The 23,576-nt window shown below is 41.0% G+C and overlaps 1 protein-coding gene across 1 annotated transcript in view; it reads right to left on the bottom strand.

Moving 5' to 3' along the window:
* The window catches only part of EXT2 (exostosin glycosyltransferase 2), a 158,493-nt gene that overhangs the window by 100,840 nt on the left and 34,077 nt on the right, over positions 1-23,576 (bottom strand). The window contains 3 exon segments of the mRNA XM_011963272.1: positions 7,785-7,856; positions 7,859-7,879; positions 22,378-22,471. Coding sequence (XP_011818662.1) covers positions 7,785-7,856; positions 7,859-7,879; positions 22,378-22,471 — 187 coding nt within the window.

Genomic DNA, 23,576 nt, shown 5'->3' with positions numbered 1-23,576 from the left:
AATACCAAAGGTATAATCCAGGAAATAAATAATAGATAACCTAGACTTCATTAATATTAAACACTTCTGATGTGCAACAAACAATGTCAAGAGAATGAGAAGATAAGCCACAGACTGGGAGAAAACATTTGCGAAAAACACATCTAATAAAGGACTGCTATCCAAAATAAGCAAAATACTCATAAAACTCTACAATAAGAAAGTAAACAAACAGATTAAAAAATGGCAAAACGCCTGAACAGACACCTTACCAAAGAACATATATAGATGGCAAGTAAGCATACGAAAAGATGTTCAATATCACATATCATTAAGGAATTATAAATTAAAACAACAATAAGATACAAATACATATCTATTAGAATGGCCAAAATCCAAAGCACCGAGAACACCAAATGTTGGTGAAGATATAGGGCAACAGGAATTCTCAATCATTCTGGGTGGGAAAGCAAAGTGGTACAGCCACTTTGAAAGATAGTTTGGCAGGTTCCTACAAAACCAGATGTATTCTTACCATGCAAGCCAGCAATTGTGCTCCCTGATAGTTACTCAAATGCACTGAAAACTTAAATCTACTCGAAAACCTGCACACAGATGTTTACAGCAGCTTTACTCATATACAAAACGTGGAAGGAATCAAGATGCCCTTCAGTAGGTGAATAGATAAACCATGGTACATCCAGACAATGGAATATTATTTAGCACTGAAAAGAAATGAGCTACTAAGCCATGAAGACATATGGAGGAAACTTAAATGCATATTACTAAGTAAAAGAAGCCAAACTGAAAGGGCTACATACTATATGATTTCAACTATATGACTTCAAAAAAAAGGCAAAACCACAGAGACAGCAAAAAGATCAATGGTTTCTGAGAGTTGGGAGAAGGGAGCAATTAATAGGCAGAGCACAGAGGATTTTTAGGGCAATGAAACTATTCTGTATATTACAATGGTAGATACACGTTTGTTCAAACCCATACAATGTAAAATATCAAGAGTGAACCCTAATGTACATTATGGACTTCATGTGATAATGACGTGCCAATGTAGGTTCATGAACTGTAAGAAATGTACACTATGGTGTTCAATGTAAATAGTGGGGTATGTTGGACAACTATGAGGATGGGGGGGTTATATGGGAATTCTTTGTAGTTTCTGCTCAATTTTGCTGTGCACCTAAAACTGCTCTTAAAAATCTAAAGTTTATTAATTTAAAAAATCCTATCTGTACTTTAATGTTCATCTCTTCCTTGAAACTAGCCTTAATTCTTTTCTAATTCATCTGACAATTTTTCACAACAATCAGCATCTATTCTCTGCCCCATTGTAATTCTATGGGGGAAAAGCTTATCTTCACAGACAGACCAAAAACTCTGTGACAGTTGGCACACAATGTTAAGCAAAATTTACTAGTCCTCACCTATGGGCAAGGACTCAAGAAACCAGCCCATAAATACTACAGCTGTTGTATAATAGGTCTGTGGATTCTTACAGATTCTTTACACTAGTATACTGAATTTCCTCTAGAGTAAGGCCCAGGTGTCCCCCAAAATTAGAAATGGATTAAGGAGAGAGAACTCCACCCTTAACATCACAATTTTCTCAGCAACAGCAAGGCAAGACTACATTTGGCTTGACCAGTACAGACTCTATTTTAAGCTGTGTTGTTCCAGAGGAACAGCTGAGAACCATTTTAAATGTAGCCACTGCCCAGTGCAAGATCTAGTGTATCACACCTTAGTGAACACATATTTGCTTTCTTCCCAGGATCTCCTACACAGCCCAATAATTCTTGCTAGGAATTAATCTCTCCTAGGATTTAATCTCAATTTTCTTTTTACCTTATCCCACATTTCCATCCTTCTAAAAATATGTAAGAATGTAGAATCCACAGCGGGTTGTTTATTATTGTGGTTTTGTCTTTTTAAAAATAGTCTCTACCCAGTTGGCACATATGTAGTGAAAGGGAAAAAAAGTTTTAATATTAACAAACACCATTATGAAACTCTGTGTCATACTAAATGGACCTTATTTCTCTCTCGCGCACCCTTCTCAGGATTTTGACAACTTGCTCATGACCCTACCTCTTGGTTAGCTTCAAAGATCTTGCTCATTTAAATCTAACTTTCTCCACTCCTAGCATTTTTGTTAACCATCTCTTAATCTCCTCCAGTTTAATCCCATTTCCCTGGTGCTGAGAAAAAAAAAAAAAAAAAAAAGGCTCTACACAGTCTTCCAGGCCATGTTTCCCTAGCATGTTCCAAAGAATTTCTGAAGAACTCTCAACATCAGCATCAGCCCCATCCACATCTTAAAAGTTGAATATACAACAATTTCCTCTTTGTGTAGTTTAATTTTGGGGAGTTGTAGATCTATTATTACATCCAAAACTATGAGTCACTCAAAGGTTAGAAAAACAAGAAAATACATGGACCAGCACTCAAATCCCATTCTCAAACAGAGCGGCCTGGTAAATTCCCAGAGGCCCATATATAAGCACATGTCATCCATTTTGAAGCATATTACTTCCTTTCATCTCCAGTCTCAGTATTTATATTTATGGGGGGTAATTAAAGAATTAACATGCAGTTAGTTCCATCAGAGAAAATGGTTAAAGCATATATTCATTAATGACAAAAATGTAGGGAAGAGGTCTAAATGATGAAATCCAGGACAATACTTTCTGATATCAAAATAGTGTACTCATGTAAGTTCACAAGAGATTTTAGACAAAGTTTTATTTTCAAGGTCCAATATGTATTTACAAGCTTATACAGCATTGGATTACATGGTTGATTCCTATAAAGAGTTTAAAAACCCGATTATCATCAGAGAAAGGATACAGAAAAAGAACTAGAACATGACACAAAGAGAGGCAAATGAAAAATGGGTATTCCAAACTCCAATTGTTTTTAAGACAGTCTTGCTCTGTCACCCAGGCTGAAGTGCAGTGGCGTGATCACAGATCACTACAGCCTCCACCTCCCAGGTTCAAGCAATCTTCCCACCTCAGCCTCTTGAGTAGCTGAGACTATAGGCATGTACCACTACACCCAGCTAAGTTTTTTATTTTCTGTAGAAATGTGGCCTTACTGTGCTGCCCAGGCTGATCTTGAGCTCCTGGGCTCAAGTGATCCTGTTGCCTCAGCCTCCCAAAGTGCCAGGATTATAGGCCTGAGCCACTGCACCCAATCCCAAACTCTTTCCTTTCTCTAAGTCATGCCATAGACTTTGGAATAAGACAACTAAACTTGCAATTAGAAGGAACACATTACAAAAAGGCAGGACAAGCAACCTAGAAACCATCTTTAACACAGGAATTTCCCAAAAAACGTGTTTACCTCAGTGTAAAAGACAAATACCCCTGGAGAAAGGGTGAAAAGTGAACTTAATGCTCACAGTTCATTCTGCTTCCAACATCTGTGACCTCAGATAATGACGATGCTCACCATCATCAACATCAGCATCATCTAACACTTGTTCCTGCCAGAGGAATGTAAGTTCCAAGCAGGCAGAGATTTGTGTCTGTTTTGTTAACTGCGGCATCTGTAGCACTCAGAACTGTACCTGAACAAAGCAGGTGCTCAATAAATATCTGTGACTAAATGAGGCACTTACTATGTATTGGGCACTATTTTAAGTATTTTACGTGTATTAATTTATTTAATCCTCACAACCCAATTATCCCTATTTTATGATGAGAAAATTGAGCCACTGACAGGTTCATGGGGGTTTACTGGTCCTGCTTTTCTCTAGACTTCCTGATTTACCTTGGGTATCACTGGAGCATGTGCCGGGCTATGGTCCTGCACAGATTCCTAAAGGAATCAATCAGTGACTTCAAGACTCCTAATGCTCCATAAAGTTCAACTTTTCCAGAAGTCTCCCTTTCTCAGTCACAGTCCTATGTGCTCTTGGCTAATTTAAGAGAGGCATTTAACCTCTGACCCAACACAGTGGCAAGGACTGTTATATGTCCATCTTGAGTGATGTCGGAAGACCCTTCTGAGAATAACAATAACCAAGAATTTTCCTCAACAACATTTAGGAAGTAGTTGTCTAGGTAACATAATACCCACGTTCACCCCGATCTCTTTCTACCTTGATTTCTTGTATTGTAACACAGTTGGGAGTTAGTCCTTACTAGAGAATATAAAAACAAACAGATGATGAAATGGAGAGATTTAAAGCTAAGTAACTTGTCCAAAGTCATGCACTAAGAATCTTGAAAAGGACAGGAGGGAAACAGATGCACATGGCTGCCGGCCACCCCACTACCTCTCATGCCACTATTAGTACTCCAACGTGCCTTGCTCCAAGCGTGATGGTCAGCTCACAATTCCCTTGAGAGTTACTTCCTGGAAGATAGGGAGGATCCCACAGCACCTAAAAATAGTAGCTTGCTGCTGGATAAAAGAAACTAACACTTCATTAAAGATAAACCTCCTCTCTCAGGTCCAAAAATATAAAATGTTAAATGTCCCAATTATGTCAACAAATTTGCTACAGAAAAAAAAAAAAAGACAATGCAGAGTACAAGGGGGAAAATGCTCAATTAAAAAACAAAACAAAACAAAAACAGATATCTTCCTGCCCTGGCCTAGCCCATTAACAATTAATGCATATAATATGGCTTGCTATTAAAGAAGTGTGGTATTAGTAAACTCTGCTTTACTAGTGGATCAATGGATCAATAGGGAAAACATCAGAAGAAATTATTTACATGTTTTACAGAAGATAAACTCAGAAGCCTCTGTGTCTCCTTAATCTTCTAAACACTTTGTGCCCTGCCTAGTAGTCAAGGAGAATCCAATGCTCTGAAAAACACAAATGAGGTAGGGAAGGCCATGACTTTATCTGGGCCAAGTAGACTACGATTCTATAACTTTAAAAAACGTTTTTAAAAAATTGCTGAAAAGATTTCTTCTTTATTACAATTTACTACTACATTAACACTCCATCAACCTGGCTGATCCAGAGCGAGGGTGTACAAGTATGTGCTGGGGTGGGTTGATCTAGCTAGCTGATGCATCTAGGTGAGGTAACAAAAGGCAGGCATGCAATGTTATAAGGATAAATTAACAATCTCTCTTTAGGGATAGAGATATGTTATTTTCATAAATCTATTTCCTCTGCTACCCTTCTGTCCTCCCCATCCCCCAAATCAACCACCTTGAGTGACGTAAGCATAAGAATGAAGAACTGCTTTTATTATAAGAGGTTTTCTGTACTATTAAATCTTTTTAAAATTCTCAAGCATTTGTTAAAGGACCGAAGCTCTCAATCTAGTGTAGAATCCTGAACCTTCAACCTTCCCTTTCTGGAATTAAAACATAAACTGTGATATGCAAAATTTCAATGAAGAAAAAAGTCTTCTCCAAGAATCTTTCCATTGATACCACAAAACAAAACAAAACTGAGCATTTATTAGGTTTAATAAACTATTTTAAGAATCTAACTTACCCTGTGATGATTAGGGAGCCATGAGTATAAGTCCCACCTTGTAGATGAGGTATCCAGGGCAGAGTCGCCTCACACAATCTGAGTTGAGTCCAACAGGCCGGTTCTCAGTGTTTCAACTTGCAATGGAATGATGTGGTAGTGCAAGCACTCCTCTTCACTGGCTCCTACTCTCTGTCTGGCCTAACACCATGGCCACCGCTTTATACTTGATAAGGTGTTGAGAATGGAGTTAGGAGAAAACACCTCAGAGATGCACTCCAGTCAGAAGCAAAACCCTTTCTCAATTGAGCCACTAAATGAAACTACTGACTTTGGCTCTTATACTTTATACAGACCTAGCCAGGGCTGAGCTGAACTGCCTACCCCAAATTCACATGTTGACCCTCACCCCCAGCACCTCAACATGTAACTATATTTAGAGAAAGGACCTTTTCAAAGAGGTGATTAGGGTGGGCCCTGATCCAATCTGGTGTTCTTAAAGAAGAGGAATTTGGACACACAGAGTGACACCAGAGGTGCATGAATACAGAGGGATGACACGTGAAGAGGCAGCAAAAGGGCAGCCATCCACGAGCCAAGCAGAGAAGCCTCAGAGGAAACCCGCCCTGCCAACTCCTTGATCTTGGGCTTCCAGCCTCCAGAACTGTGAGAAACAGATTTCTGTTGTTTAAGCCATCCCACCTGTGGTGTTTTGTTACGGCAGCTCTAGCAAACTAATATAGACACTAATGGACAGCACATACCTCTTCCTTCAAAAATGTTGGCCACTTGAGAACAAGAACCATAGCTTGTATAGCTCTGAATTGTGTACAGTCTATTACCCAAAGTAGGCATTTTACAAATATTTTAGATGATTATAATAGTTCAAGAGTATTCTAAACAAGGACAAAAGAGAGAGCTTTATAAACGAAGTTCATACTTTTTAGTCACATGCCAAAATTCTTCCCAATCTTGAGTCTTGTCACTTAAGTTTTATAACCACAGGCTATCTACTCAGCCTCTAAAGTTCCTTCTTTATAAAAATGACAATAATAGGTACCTCATCAAGTTTTCATGAGGAAGCTCCCAATACAGTACCAGACACAGTAGTTAACACAAACGTTCCTTTGGCCCTTCCCTTTGCAAACTGCGAACATGAGCACATGATCCTACTCATGAAAATACCCATGACCACAGAACAAGACAATGGTAGAAACAGGCCTAACTCTTCTGATAACACTTCTAAAAACTTAAACTTTGCTCTAAAGCAGAAAGAGACCTTTGTCCTTTCTGCTAAAGGTAGTATTATAATATCATCAATAATATTCTATTTGAATTGTAGAAAATCAAAGACTTCAATGGATATTATTTGCTCCTTTTCTACACTAAAGGCATCATGAGTAGAAGAGGCATTTTCTACTCAATGTTTTTAGAATGAGATGTTTGATTTCTTGCCAAAGAAGCTATACTGAAGTCATCTAATATCAACAGCTCCCTGGATTTGCCTCTAAATACCAGAACTTTTCACTTTTGCTCATCAGGCAAGAACCCAAGCAGATGTGGGAGGACAATCCATGCTATTTCTCTGTCTTCTGGCAAGATCTAGTTTTTTCTGAAGATGGAATGGAATCAAGAAGGCAAAGAAAACTACAGCCAGGTTCTCTCACAACTAGGACTTCTGTGATCTGAACGCTTTAGGACCGAGCACACAGCCTCATGACACTTCCACTACCCCGTCTTCACCACTATATTCCCAGACGCCAAAGATGCTTGTGATTTGCACGCTTTTGCCCTATTAAAAAAAACAAACTTTCGAAATAAATGCTACTTGGGGAACATTAGAAGAATAAGGGGTGAAAGAGCTTGACAGTAAGAGAGGACTTCATGAATACTCTGAGGGAATTCTCCCATGTTATGACCTCCTGTCCTCCGGGAAACAAGAAGGGGTCAAGAAGGGAAAAGGGGAAGCCTGAGTCATGTTTCTTGGCGTGTGACAGACAGCTCCTGAAATAGAAAGCCCTAGGTTTCAAGTCTCAGGGGTATCACCTTCAAATATGTCAATGTTCTAAGGGTGGATCGGTTTTCCCAACTGCCGAAACCCTGCTGTGAGGTGAGCTCCCCAGCAAAACACAAGCCTCTGACTGGGAGCCTTTGAGGTGGCAGGAGCCATGAGGAGTTCAAAGACAAGGCCGGCCAGTGGCTTGCACCTCCAAGAGCCACTGGGGTGAAAGGTTACTAAAGCAGGAGCCACTGACCAATAAAATTGTGTTTGGTCAAGCCTTCTCAGCAAAGAGACTAGAGATTCATTTCTGCTGGGCCCGGTTTTCTGAGTCACCCACGCCTGTGAATCCCACTGTTCCCTAGGCCAGATCAGGGAGTTCATTTGGTGATTAGCAGCTAACCAATTCTCTCTCTCCTGGCTGGTTCCATGAAGAACTGAAAGGTGGATTGGAAACCTTTAATCAAGATGTGTCATCAAAAATAAATAAATAAGAGCACAACTTGGGTCAACTAGCTCTAAAGGAATCTGCCTGGGGTGAGATTTCCCATGTTTGCCATGCTAAAACCAGGAGAAGGAAAGCATAAGTTTGTTTGATTAGAGAAAGCAAATCTAAAACAAGCCTCACTCCAACAGGCACACTTGAAAGACCTGTCCCTTTTAATTAAAACACACACACAAACACAACACATGAAGGGAGTAAGAGGGGAGAAATCAAAAGCTCACCTTATCCCCAATGCTGCTATCATGACACCCTAATGCTGCTATCATGTTAGCGGGACATTCTCTACTCTATTTTCTTTCCCACATAGCAACAATTCTGGAGAACAGCAAGGAGACACTCTCTGGCAGGTTTTCCTTTTGGTCATGAATACTAACTCAGCAGTCAGGTGGCACAGCAGCCCTTTCCATTGTTATTACTACACATTCCCAGAAAAATGACATTGAGAATAGTGTAGGTCCAATACCATGTATCACTGCTGCACCTGACCAGAGGCACATGAGTCCTCTATGAACTGCTTGCTGGTAGAAAGCCCCATCTTCTGATTAAGGGTTAGAGAGATAAGCTCTGCTGGTGATACTGAGGGAAGACCCCTGTGTATGTTCCCCAAATTGGGACTCTTGAAAAGAGGGAGCTACACTTGCTATGTCAGTGGCTCTCACTTTTTCTCCTTGCCCCTTCTCACCTGAAGAATGACAAACACCTATGAGTAGGAGTAACTGTGGTTTGTTATGGCAGGGACTCTCAAGATAGATTCATGTCCCAAGACCCCAGCCCAGAAAGCCTACAAAAATGGGAGTAGGAGTGCTTTGTGAAGTTTAAAAATTCCCCCAGGGAATTGTATCCCTCTCTCATCTCACAGTTAAAAGTCGCTACAGTAGGAGATTAGACAGTTGAACGCCTTCTCTTCCATAGTCTCTAATCTAAAAGTATTCCCAAGGCCAGGTGTGATGGTTCATGCCTGTAATCCCAGCACTCTGGGAGGCCATGGCAGGAGGATCACCTAAGTCAGGAGCTAAAGACCAGCCTGGTCAACATAGTGAAACCTCGCCTCTACTAAAAATACAAAAATTAGCCAGGTGTGGTGGTGCACACCTGTAATCCCAGCTACTCGCAAGGCTGAGGCAGGAGAACTGCTTGAACCTGGGAGGCAGAGGTTGCAGTGAGCCAAGATCACACCACTTCACTCCAGCCTAGGCGACAGAGTAAGACTCTATTTCAAAAAATTAAAGTAAATAAATAAATAAAAGTATTTCCAAAGATTATACTTACTGATATATCATATGTGAAGTCATTTACCGCTTGCTAGGCAAAGAGATTCGGGGACAATCATGATTTGGAGTTATTCTAAGCTGAAGGGAGCAGGACTGGGTCTAATCCTCCCTATGCACTGCTTCACAGTCATGAGCATGTTACTCAGACCCTTCAGTGTATCACTGGCCTCTAGGCCTCCTCATTCCCATCAAATGCCAGAATACCACACTGCTGCCCTCAACCATAGTCTGCAGCTTAAAACCAAAGGAAAAACTCAAAGGTCTTTCTAAAATATAAATAATACATATATAAGATCATTAAATCCTGATCAAATAAACCTGAAACTTAAAAAAAAGAAAAAAAACTTCAGTATAGATAGACTTCAAACATTCGGAAAGAAACCACTTGTTCCTCTTCATAAGAAAGTATTGGAATCTGAAAGAACAAGCAAACTACTTTCCTACTATTAAAGTCCTTATCAAAATGGGCAGTAAGTACCCACTTAAATATAACAAATTAGCCTTTAAGTTACCAGTAGAAAAATAACTATATTGCCAGAAATGGCCTACATGGAGCTACTTTTGTACTCTGAGTGAAGATAATGAAATAAATATATGTAACTGTTGTCTAGACATTCCCAAGAACAGTAGCACAGAATTATAAGATGAATTGTGCTATTATAAAACTATAAATTATGCCATGCCAAAAATAATTAGGCAACTCCAAATTCTCTCAGCTTCTGTGATGCTTAAGGAGACACCATACACATAAGTATATGTTATTTTATTTTATTTTATTTTATTTTTTGAGACGGAGTCTCGCTCTGTCGCCGGGGCTGGAGTGCAGTGGCCGGATCTCAGCTCACTGCAAGCTCCGCCTCCCGGGTACGCCATTCTCCTGCCTCAGCCTCCCGAGTAGCTGGGACTACAGGCGCCCATCACCTCGCCCAGCTAGTTTTTTTTTTGTATTTTTTAGTAGAGACGGGGTTTCACCATTTTAGCCAGGATGGTCTCGATCTCCCGACCTTGTGATCCGCCCGTCTCGGCCTCCCAAAGTGCTGGGATTACAGGCTTGAGCCACCGCGCCCGGCCAGTATATGTTATTTTAATATTTATAAATAGAGACAGAAATCCTATGTTTCTGTTGTTGCTAATATTTGTAGCATGTTAGCCATCAACATACTAAATTCGGGCAAATAAACAAAATGACTTATTTTATTAATCAGTTTAACCCTTACTTGAAGGTTTGAAAACACTGAGTTCTCTACCAAACATATTGACACTTGATAATTTTCAAGTTATTGTATTGTAAACCTAGGTATTTGTCTAAGTAGGTATAGCATGAATTCACAAACCTGCACTGCACTTCCTGTAATGATCATTATTTTTCAGAAATATTTGTCAAATAGTCCCACCCTGTGGGAAACCAGCCCCAAGGAATCAGAGAATTCTTATATAGGCTGCAAATTAACATTTAACACTTTTATTAGACAGGCTATTTCCTAACGCAATATCCCATATTGGGGATTCATGACAAGGAATTAAACCAATGGTTAACTTTAGAGACAATTCTCCAACAAATGTCCAAGGAGCAAAGTATGACCATTTCGCCCATCACCTTCAAAAGGCTATGTAACGAAGATTGTTCATGATCATAAATTTACTGACAACTTCCAACATACTTAAAAAGTATTTAGTTTGTTAAAAGTATATTATAAGCAATAACACCCAGTTCACTGTCCTAAATTTAACTAATTAGACGTTATCAACTTAGTCATCAGAAAAGTATGGAAAAGTGATTCTACCACTTTGGAGTTTGGGGGATTTTGTTTTGTTTTGCTGCTTATTTCGTTTTTGTACAATTACAGTTGGTCCCTTGTATTTGTGGTTCTGTATCTGTGGTTCCACATCCATGCATTTAACCAATCACGGATCAAAAACATTCAGAAAAAAAACTGTGCCTGTACTGAACATATATAAAATTTTCTTCCTTTCACTTATTCCCTAAACAATACAGTATAATAACTATCTGCATAGTATTTACATTGTATTAGGAAGTATAATTAATCTAGGGGTAAAGTATAAGGGAGGATGTACATAGGTTGTATGCAACTACTATGCCATTTTGTAGCGGAGACTGGAGCATCCTTGAATGCTGGTATCTGCAGGAGGTCCTGGAACCAATCCCCCACAGATACTGAGGGATGACTGTACTCTTCTCTTCCCCACAGGAGCTACACGAGTAATATCATGAATCAGTATATTTTATTATTTGTTCAATGACAATCCAAGATCAACAGTTATATATGTTTGACTAACTTACTATAAAAATTCTTGCTTTTGCCTCAACCTCAAGTTAAATGACTATTTTAAATTGAACACACTTGCAAAACTGCTCATGTCTACTTGAAAAAGGAAAAATAACATGTTTGTGCCAACAAGCTGTACAGAGTAGTTAGAAATATATATGCCCATTGGATTTTGCTTACCACTACTGACCTCTTCCTAAAAGCTTTAGTTAGAAGAAGAGCAGGAAAATATAAAGTACATTCTGAGGGCTTATTCTACCCATCCATCCCCCTTTGGAAGTCAAAGTTGGAAGGTTTAAAGGAGAAGGAGAGTAAGGATGCTCTTTTTAAAATGCCTGGAAAAACATTCTGGGCAGGAGATGCCAAAGATTTTGGAGCTCCCATCAAACCACTGGCCCTGATCCAGGTAATGGTTTTTCCTTCCCCTCAGCTGTCTGCTGCAGTTTTCCAGCAAAGAAAGAAAGAAAAGTGGTAGGATAGAGGGAGGAGCAGCCTCTAGTCCACTTCTCTACAACGGAGAGGGTAAAAAGGGCCAAGCATTGCAGGCTGACATTTATGGAGGGCCTGGTGTTTCCATGATACTCTCCGGGAGGATTATTGAGGGTTAACAGTCTGGTCTAAAAGGGTCAGCAAAGCAGACTGATGAAAGTCCCTTTCAATTCGATGACAGTGATGCTGTGGAGGCAGAGACAGCAGGCTGGAGCTGGCAAAGACATGCGAGCAGAGGTCCAGCCAGTCAGACTGCTTTTAGGAAAAAAAATTCATTGCAAACCTGGCCACCCTAACCCTTCAAGTTGCCCAACTCACTTGCTGAAGCATGAAAGCACAAACTGCCAGTGGAATGGTATTTCTAAGCTTGGGATAAAAATAAAAGCCCTTGGAAAACCCTCTTTTGCCTAACCCTTCCTGCCCTGCCCCTACCAATGGCCAACGGTGAGGTTCCGGACCTGCAAAGGTTAATTATCTTGCTAGTCTTTCACCTCTGCATCACTGACCCACCATCCAATCCCTTCTGCCTGGCATTTTTCTTCGATTTTAATATCAGAAGTTTCACACGCCTGCCTGAGCTCCTGGACTCGGCAGAAAGGCCCATATAGCTGTCAGCAAACTGATAAGGACTTTAAAATGACTCCGCAGGGCCTCTTTATAAAGAAGAGCCAAAGAAGCCCATAAAGAAAAGGGCAGGGGCCACGGAAACCAGCCGCTCACACTGTTTTAACGTGGCATTAAAATGAGCTGCAGATTTATGGCAGTGCTTTAGCCCCTGGCCCAAATCATGTGGGGGATGAAGCTCGTCTCCCCTCTCCAGCGGGATTTCCAATATGGGATGGAGCTGGCTAGAAAGAAATGGGGGAAGGGAAGCAGAGGCAGCAAAATGGGGAGAAGAGGAAAAGTGAAGAGGCAGAGAGCACCATGAAAATCAGATATCAGAACTCATTCTCCTTTTGGCAGGATGTGAATAGCTATTTCTAAAAGGTATGTAACCAGTCCTCCTAAATTCACATAAAAATGTCCTTTATTTTTAGCTTATACTCAGTAGACTGCAGCTCCTCAGCTGTTTACCACTCAAACATCTACTCTGATTTTAACTTTCCTCTATAAATTTTTTAATTAAAAAATGGATAAACTTATGATTCAGACAAAGAAAAGAACAGAAGGGGGAAAAGGCTCAGTGCCATTTTTTTTTTTCCCATTGGAAAGGGGAAAGAAAGCAATAATACTTTATCCAAATGTGCCACTGAATTAAAAAAAAAAGATCAGCTAAAGAGTCACTGATTTTTATCTCCCTACATGTCATTCTGATCCTCACACATACACGCAAAAAAAAGAAAAAACCAAGAGAGAGAAGTGAACCTCTTCCATGCCAAGATGTAAAATGTACACCAGAACCCACAGGAATAAATTCCCTTTCAAGTTTCCAAGCCCAGAAGCAAATGCATAATACATCCGTAGTTGTAACTTACTGTGGTTCTTTAAGACCACTCTGCATTCCTTGGAGGCTCCTTCTAATACTCAAATGCTGACTGCCAGCATAGAGCGGGGGGCCAGAATCTACATGCTCTGAGTGATCTCATTTAATCAATACAACTACTCCATATTATTATCAGCTCCAGGCTATAGATAAGAAAACAGAAGCTACAAAACTGGTACACACCCAGCAGAGCAGGATTCAAATTCAGGTCTCTCCAACTCACAGGCCCACGGGGCTTTCCAGTACCAACATTCTTCAAACTTTCTGGACTGGGACCCACAGTAAGAAACACACAAATACATTTTATGCAACAACTCACTACTGGAACAAAAGTTACAGGAAATATTTACCCTTACTTTGTATAAAGCTCTCTAATAGTTTCCTATTATATTTCATTTAAAAAAAATGCCAGTCGTGAACCACTGAATTGATTTCATGATCTCCTAGTGAATCATTACCTTCAGTTTGGAAAATACTGCAGTACACCATGAAAAAAAAAAAAAAATCACCAGACTGGGAGTCAGGAGACCTAGGTTCCAGCTGCAGACTGGGCCTAACAATTCGTTCTCAAGATTACTCCAACTCTAGGGCTTACTTGTCGTTTGTAAAATACAAGGAATGGGTTGAATAATTTCTAAGGTCCCTCCCAGCTTTTTGATTTCTTTCCTAAATCTCTTCAATTATATTCACTGCTTTCCCCTTGCCTCACAAATCTTTTCATTACCTTCCGCTTGTTAGTTACCATCCTTACCTTCAGTTCTCAACCAAGTTCTTTGTTGCTGGTATTCAAAGCTCTCCCCTGCCTCCCACGCCTGGGCCACCAGATGCTCCTCTTACCTACTAGTCTTTCCACAGAACCTCCTGGTGGAAGTCAGTGCCCTGATGCTCACCCTCCCTATCTGAGGTTACCTAGTTGTGAAGATTCCTTTCACCTTCTGATCCACTCTGATCTTGAGGTCATTCCTGGCTCTCCTTAGCATAACTGAGTACATAGCACTCCTGGCCTTACAATTTATGTATTACTGAAAGTTCTCTTTCCAGCAACCTGAGGGCTTTTCTTAAAGACAAGATCTGTGCCTACCCTTTAAAAAGTCTCCCTCAATATGCCAATACAATACTAGGAACAAAGCAAGCAAGTCCTTAATCCATATTTATTTAACTGATTTGCATTATGAAATTAAGGACCCCAATTCTCCTAAATTTAAAGAATGCTTAGGTGAGCTACTCTTAGAAAAGTCACCAAACCAATTAAAACTGGTATCACAATAAGATGAGCGACTATTCTATACAGTCTGAGTTCCACATACTACTCAACTGTATTCGCCCACAGACAAGACAGACCGAGGCTGCCAGGGAAAGTAACTTTATGGTCTCTCCATCTGGACTGTGAGGATTTAGATCTCAGAAGCTACACAAAACAACTGCAAATCAGTCCAAACCTTAAAGACAGGAAAATTTATTTACAGGCCCTAGTGCATTGTAAATCTGAGACAGTTCTATTAAAATGCTTTTCTTGGCTTACCATCAGATACTTGGTAAAAGTCTTTTTCCAACAAGGTTCTTAATACCAAAGTTGAAAAAAACAGTTAAACACATAAAAATCATCTTCCTTAAGCATTCCAATTAAATGAGGCCTTATTTTATGCTGCTTTAACAACACATATTGACAATTTTCCTTCACAATAGGGATATACATACATAGGAAAACTCAAACAGAATATAGAGCGCTACTGAAAAAAAAAAACTGAAATTTAAAATATCCCACAAAATGATTACACCCGTCACCAAGGCTCTCCCACTGGCCAAAGAGCATCCCTTTGTATCAGAACCATGGTTGTCTATTTCACAGGAAGAACTCCAGGGATCAGGTCAATGTGCTCTGTTTAAGGGAAGCAGCCAGTAACTGTTTAAGGGCAAGTACAAAAGCAGAGACTGCAAAACACAGCTTGAAGTGGCATGTCAGAGGCGAGGAGGAGGGGCAGAGAATATTTGGCATTTTTTAAAAAGCCCCAAGAGTCCAGTTTATGTATATTTTTAAAAATCCTCAATTTCACAGTGGGGGTGCAGGGTGGATAAGAATGGTAGACATTATAATATTGATACTGGAAATTAGAGTGAAACCTTTTCCACATTCCTCATAATATATTTCCAGGGATGTGTCCAGTCCTAAATGTCTCAAGCAACCACTTTTTCAAGGAAGACTATTCAATAAGGACTTAGCTTGAATTGTTGGGAAGCTCATCCTGATTTTTACCCTCAATCCAGGCCACACAGCTCTGTGGTTTGAATGAAGCTGTAGGCAGCAGAACAGAGTGTGCTGCTTGTCTGTCCCTCACATGTTGTGTGGTCTTGGGAGGATTACTTTACGTCTCTTTATCCTCAGTTTCTTCACATAAAAAAATTGAGATTACTCTTCTAATGGCCTAGCTTACCACTCTGTTGAGTCTGCTTTGTAAACTGGTGTACGCTGGGGGTGGGAAATGAGAGAGAAATGGACACAGACAGCTATATAACTGTCATGGACATAACAGACTGGCCAGCAGCACAGGGAACCCTCAGATAATACATCAGTCTGGGTTGCTAAGGTTTCTAGACATCTGAGGGTTTACACCTTTAAGCAAATAACACTTTTTAAAAATAAAACAAACATTTTAAACAGAAAACTTTATAAAATATATTATGCAAGATCCAATATCTTAAAAACATATATGCTAAACGAAATTAAACTTAGCTTATTCAGGGGCATCACCATGAATAGTAATTTCTATATTTCCTTAATTTTAAGATGCCCCATTAATAATAATACTTTTGTGGGAAGAAACAGAAACTACGTTTGATGTTCAAATTGATGATAAGACTTATTTGGATGTCAGAAATTCAAAATATGGAAAATAAAGATGTACTTCTCTAAATTGAGGAATTCTGCCATCTTATAATGATATATCCAGGATACAGTGAAACCTGAAAAGCTCGCTGTCCTTACATTCAACATGCTGAAAATTCTTTATTATTAAAAATAGCTTTTCCACCCAGTGCAGTGGCTCATGCCTGTAATCCCAGCACTTTGGGAGGCCGAGGAGGGCTGATTGCTTGAGGCCAGGATCTCAAGACCAGCCTGGCTAACGTGGCAAAACCCCATCTCTACTAAAAATACAAAAATTAGCTGGGTGTGGTGGCATATGCCTATAATCCCAGCTTCTTGGGAGGCTGAGGCACGAGAATCACTTGAACCCAGGAGGCAGAGGTTGCAGTGAGCTGAGCTCGCGCCATTGCACCCCAGCCTGGGTGACACAACGAGCCTCTGTCTCAAAAAAGAAAAAGCGTTTCCATCTTCTTTATTCATACCAGATTGGCAGATAATCCATCTCAGATACCTTCACTGTTAGTAGCCTTTCTTCACTTTAAAAGTGTGGCTTCCAAACTACTGCGACTATGGAAACCAAATAATTAAATGTGTTGAAATTGTACGCAAGCAGGATAAAATAAGAGACCCTTCACGGGGCTCTCCTACAAACTACATGAACTTTGGTGTATGCACACACATTTACTGTTCTGTGGCCTCTTCTACTCTCTTCTTGATCACTACTAGGCCCAACTATAGTCTAGAGGTTTTATTTTCTTAAATAAAAGTGTTTTGTCTTTTTCCTAATCAGCCCACTACATCTACAAGTACTTCTCTGCAGCACTAATATTTGGTACGCTTAATAGAAAATTATGAAGGCACATTGAGATGGATCAGTGTAGTAGACTGAAAAGAAACTGGTATTTTAATGTACCCCAAGTGTTAAAGGCTAGAGAGAAAAGAAGATGCTGAATGTTTCTGCCACCTCAAAGGCTTCTAGCCAATTGAGTACAAAGAAGAGTTCAAAGGCAAGGCAGGCTCCTGACTTCCACCTCCTAGTGTGGCTGAGGTTAGAGGTCACTGCTGGTGGAGCCACTGACCAATAAAAGAATGTTTGGAAATTCTACTCAACAGATAAACTGGGGATCCATTTACACCTTCCTCCCTATCCACACAAACATTTCTAACGATACAGTCTAGCGTCTATCCAGCCCTCTGAGCCCCCAGATTGTGTACTTTTTCTTTGTGATTCAGGGGAGACTGGGGATATGAATGTTCCATTTGACTACAGAAAAATATTTAGCTGCATACTTCTGCCTGCCTTCCAACATAAGAAAGACGGCTGATGGAACTCCCATCTCAAGGCCTACCTCAAATTCTACATCTCCAATAAATTCATCCCGACAGCTTTAGCCCCAACTTTCTCTCTTCCATTTCAGACCCTTAATGTACATAGAAAAATTGGCATCCTCTTCTCAACTTTCTTGATGCTTATACCCATATATCCCCAACACAACTATTAGTCATTTGTGAATGTGGATCACGGATTTTTTTTATCTCCTATAATCTCTCCCCGCTCCTCGCAAAAAATAATAGGGATTCAAAACATTGACTAGTTAATCATTAGCTCACAGGACAATAAAAGACCAACTGAGAAGTCAGCTTTATACTATTACAACTACTATCTTCTACTGACTTAAGGAACTGTATTTTAACTTCCCCACAAAAAGCCCTATAAGCCCTCAGTAGTCTGTCCAATGCCACGTACGGCAGCACTGCTCACTGGTGACCTTCAGGAATAGATACCAGAGACACAGGTTGTACTTTTTTTCAAAAGTCTTAGTCTAACTATAGCTGTTACTGACATTAGGCTCTAACCTTGTAGTTAACTTTTTGGCTGCTACTATCACATCTAAGGTCAAGAGGGGAGTTTAATTTCTTTTCTTTGTCAGGCAGAATGACTTTCTCCCTTGGTACACACCAATTCCCATCACAACAAGGACTTCCACCACTGCAGACATCTGTCAGATCATAGCCTTTCTGATTCTAAACTCCAAGCTGCAAAATGTTGCTCCAATACCTTCCTCACCGAGATCCTACCCCACATTTCTGGGGCCAGATCAGAAAGTTTGGCTCTGTTGCGTCTAGGGAGAGTAAAATCCTGTACTAAGCACTATTTCTTCCTCATCTGAAAGAAACGGTCTCCAGAGAGCAGCTATCAGGAAGACGTCAGTGTGAAACACCAGAGTGGCTCATGGCATTTAGGATTTCTTGGAAAGATTTAAATACTCAGAGGGAAAATGAGTTAATTAAAAGTAGATGGAGACCTCTGCTGGCTACAACTGTTCAATGCAGCTCCGTAAAGCTAGTTCAGAGTTTCTAGGCAAGCAAATCCCATCCCCTGTTCCTCACCCTTAGTTCATTCTGACACATCATCTAGGGGCTCCAAGGTATCACCTACTGATATAATAGGCTTTCCCCTAAAAGTTGATGCCTATCTTGCAAAAAGACCCACCTCTGACCTCCCTAAAGAGAATTCACTAAGGTATAAGAACTTTTCAGAATCAGGTGTTTTACCATTTTTTAAATTACTCCTGCCAAGGTCAGGTTAAATCAATAGAAGGTAAACAGAAAGCAAAATGACAAGAATGTTTTGGAAACAGTGTATTTTGTTTCCAAAATTAGAGTTCCAAAAGAACTCTAATTTTAGAGAGATGAGACATTAACTATCTATAAAGAACAGCAGTTCTCAATCAAAGCAATTTTGCCTGCCCTCCACCCTCAACCCCAAAGGGAACAACTGGCAAGCAATGTCTAGAGACATTTTTGGTGATCATAAGTGAGTGGCAGGCGGTGCTACTGGAATCTAGTAGTAGTTGAAGAAACCTAGTCACCCTTCATACCTAACTGGAAATTACTTGAACCAGATAATCTCATATCTAATTGAGATCAGCCCTCCCTAGAAATGTGGGGTTGGGAGAAGAAAAGAGATCATTTTGGGAATATGGATTACTCAGAGAAAGAGTAGTGAGGCGCCTCAGTGGAGAGCCTTAGACAGTCCAAAAGCAGCACAGGGAAAGAGGCTGTCAGAAAGCAGAGTTAGAAAGGGGGCTGGGAAAGTGCCAAGACCACCTTTCTTTTCAAGCTGGCATAGTAGACTGTTCACGACCAGAAGAGGCAAGTGGCCCTTGTGACTACAGCTGTTCAAGGGGAGAAGAGATGACCACTAAATTATTAATGTTGTCAAGGAGAGTAATATTCTTGGTAGGGACAAGCATTTCATAGAGTTTTTTAACAGCCACATGGAATATGAGAGATTATTTAGCCAACCCCTTCATTTCATAAATGAGGAAATGGAAGCCTAGGGAGCTTGGGGACTTACAATGGTCATGCAATTCAAAGGGACAGAGCCAGGGATCAAACCCAAGTCTTCTGACTCTAAGTATGTCTCTTTGGACCCAAATAACCCAAAAGTACACTGTTTTAAATGACCGGCATTCATTCCATTTCAACTGCTCTATGATTCCGAGCCAACGCTGAACATGACGAAGCTTATCTAAGACCTGTGGTTCCCATACCACCCTCCTATGGGCAACAGTACTCCATGAGCTGGCAGTAGACGCTGCTCCAAAAACCAAATGATTCTCTTTCCCAGCTTCAGGGTGGAGGGGTGGAGAAGAAACTGAATAAAATTTGTGCATTTTAACCTCCCCAGTTTTTTCTTAACCTTTCTAGACTAGATTCTAGTATAAAATAGTCTCTGTTTTGGCATATAATACTCTATTTAGTTGTATTAATAAATCAAAATTCCATAAAAAGTAATATAAAGTGGGCCAGGTGTGGTGGCGCACGCCTATAATCCCAGCACTTTGGGAAGCCGAAGCGAGTAGATCACTTGGGGTCAGGAGTTCGACCAGCCTGGTCAACACAGTGAAATTCTGTCTCTACTAAAAGTACAAAAATTAGCTGGGCATGGTGGTATGCGCCCGTAGTCTCAGCTACTCAGGAGGCTGAGGCAGGAGAATCACCAGAACCCTGGCGGCAGAGGTTGCAGTGAGCCAAGATCATGCCACTGCACTCCAGCCTGGACTACACAGTGAGACCTCTTGGGGTAAGGAAAAGGTAACACAAAGCACACAAATATTATGACTGCTCAAGGAGTATTTCCTTCTACACAAGTTTTAGGAACCACAGGTTTAGATAAAAAATCTAGAGATCTCTGGACTGATTTTCTGATTCACTGAAACTTAGATGAAATCAGTGGTTAAATAACAACTGGGAAACCCAGAAACTTAAAACGAACATGAGGATGTTATAAAGAAACTGCAGGGAAGCTAAAACTAACCTGTGATTTGTGTTCTAACCAGAATGCCAAAATGTGGTACAGATGAGGTCACTGAGGCCCAGAGAAGGCAGATCCTTACCTAAGGGTACAGAGTTTGTAACCCACAGAGCTGACACCAAAGCCAGGCAATCTGAGGTAAGAACCTACAGACTCAATCTGTGTCTAATAAGAAGTTCACTGTCATAATAAAGAGGGTGGACTGAACACATCCACTGACCCCTCTCTCTCCTAAAACCCTAAAATGACAAGAGGAATTTTCTAAAGTAAGGTATGCATACCCTAAGATAAAGAAAATGAAAGACAAGATAACAGCATCAGAATGTGGAAGCTGAAAAGTAGAGGAAGAAGTGGTAACTGATGCTATAGACTCAAGACAGCGGCCTCCTAAATCAGCCGAGAAAAACTTGAGTCACATTGCAGAGCCCCAAGTCAGGGGAAGAGTGGGGTTCAAGCAGGAGGACAGACTGAAACTTTAAGAAACAGTCAGAACCTCAGATCCCCTCCCCACATAGCCAGGCAGATGCGCTGCCCCCATCCAGACAGAAGCCTGTGGCCCATTCCTAGGACAAGGCCAAATGCAGGCTCTCTGCCTGAGGGTGGGGGAGCCGAACTAACAGCAGGGGGTTGCATGGGGCAGCTGCGCACTTACTGCTGAGAATCTGCCAAGCCTCTTCCCCCCCCCCCTTCTCCCACACAGGTGATTTTGACAAAGATTAAACCTTTTTAAAAGGCCATTAAAAATTTCTGGGCCGGGCGCGGTGGCTCAAGCCTGTAATCCCAGCACTTTGGAAGGCGGAGATGGGCGGATCACGAGGTCAGGAGATCGAGACCATCCTGGCGAACACGGTGAAACCATCTCTACTAAAAAATACAAAAAAAAAAAAAAAACTAGCCGGGCGAGGTGGCGGGCGCCTGTAGTCCCAGCTACTCAGGAGGCTGAGGCAGGAGAATGGCGTAAACCTGGGAGGCAGAGCTTGCAGTGAGCTGAGATCCGGCCACTGCACTCCAGCTTGGGTGACACAGCGAGACTCTGTCTCAAAAAAATAAAAATAAAAAAACTTTTCTGGGACAGTCTTCTTAACTTTTTCACCTTGCTCGATATTTAAAGCCAATTATATGTCCTTCAGAAGAAAGAAAGGGAAGCAGGACTCAGCGGGACACAAAGTGGAGTATGAGACAGTCAGAGAGCAGCCCAGGGAACGGGGCGTCATTAGGCAGAAGAGAAATTTGGAAAGAGAGGCAGGAAAATGGCAAATGTTCCAGAAGAGAGGGGAGAATTCCCTAATTACAAAGATTGACTGAACTAGGAACCTGGCTAGTTTGTGCAGTAATAGTATCATGTCAAGAGCTACACAGAAGTATTACCCTGAAATGGTCTGGCTTCCATGGCTGTCTTAGTCACATGACCATCACCTGCTGTGACTACAAACCCTCCAAAGAGCTTCAGCTTTGCATCTGCTATGGTAAGACCCTAAAATTGCAGTAGGCTTACCTCTGCAGAGTTCTGAGAGTTATTATTTCAAACCTTATTTGATGCAACTTGCCTAACACTAATTTCCTATTGTTTAAGTTTGGTTAGTTGATCTAGTGGAGGAAGTAAACCCCACTCAGGCATTCAGCTCCTGTCCCACTGTATCCAAACAGTCAAGGCCACCATTTCAGTACCACCCATGTCACATCCCCAAGAGGGCTGCTTGGACTTGGCCTCTTACCTGTCTCTGCATTTCTTCAATCTGTCTTTGGGGGATGCTCTGCAAAATACTGTACACATCTGACATCTTTTCTTCTGGTACAACCACAGATGCTCTGGAGACAACAGCAAAACAGTTTACATACACACAGCCCTTCACAGAAAGCATTTCTACACACAGTCTTGTTTCATTCTCACAAGCAGAAACAACACCCCAAACCTCCTTCAGCCCCACATCCCTTCCAGTAAGTATTCTCTCTTTCCCCTCCCTTCCTCACTGGCTGAACTTCTCAAAGGAGTTCTCTTACACCTTCATTTTTTAACCTCCCACTCCCTACTCCATTAATCTTTCATCCTGCCTCCACTCCACTAGTGTGCTCTAGCCACACTGGTATTCTTTCAGTCACTTGAACACACCATGCTCTGCCCTACCATTGGGCCTTTGCATGTGAAATTCCACCCACCTAGTACACTACTCTTTATTCCCTTTCTAAATTAACAAATACTTTTCTCCTTTAGCTATCCATGCAAATCTATTCATTTATCTGATGTTTATTTATGGAAGCCCTATTATGTGCTAACCCAGCAGTGAATTAATCAGACAAGGAAGGCGAGAGAGTAAGCAGGCCAGGAGAATGCCTGGGGAACAGCATTCCAGGCAAAAAGTCTAACAAGCAAACAGCCCTGAAGAAGCACCATAGTGGCCAAGTTCCAGGAATAGCAAGGAGGCTATTGTGTCTGGAGCAGAGTAAATAAGGCAGAGAATAATACCAGGAAAGAAGAAATGGGACAGACAGAGTCACAGCAAAGAGTATAGGACCTTGTAGGCCACTGAAAGACTTGTGCTTTTTTTCTGAGATGGGAAGCCATGAGAGGGTTTTGGGCAAAAGCATGATATAACCTAATCATGTTCTAACAGGATCATTCCATCTAAAGTGTTAGAATAAACTACAGGAAAGCAAGAACAGGAGCAGAGAGAACAGCTGGGGAACACTGCAAAAGCCAGGCAACAGATGTAGATGAGGGAAGACTTGATGATGGGGATGACAGGGTACAGCCCACAGGGTTTGCTAACAGATTAGATGTGGTGGGTAAGAGAAAGAGAAGACTCGACAATCACTTTTCCTTCATTACATTTAGCAGAGTTTGTAATTACATTTGTATAAATTAATGATTAAACTCTAACCCTCACTTCTGCAAACTCGGCCACTCCATTAGGAC

Source organism: Colobus angolensis, unplaced genomic scaffold (assembly GCF_000951035.1).
Source record: "Colobus angolensis palliatus isolate OR3802 unplaced genomic scaffold, Cang.pa_1.0 Scaffold61, whole genome shotgun sequence".
Taxonomy (NCBI): Eukaryota; Metazoa; Chordata; class Mammalia; order Primates; family Cercopithecidae; genus Colobus; species Colobus angolensis.
The sequence above is the reverse complement of the archived record's forward strand: the minus strand, read 5'-3'. Positions and strand labels throughout refer to the sequence as shown.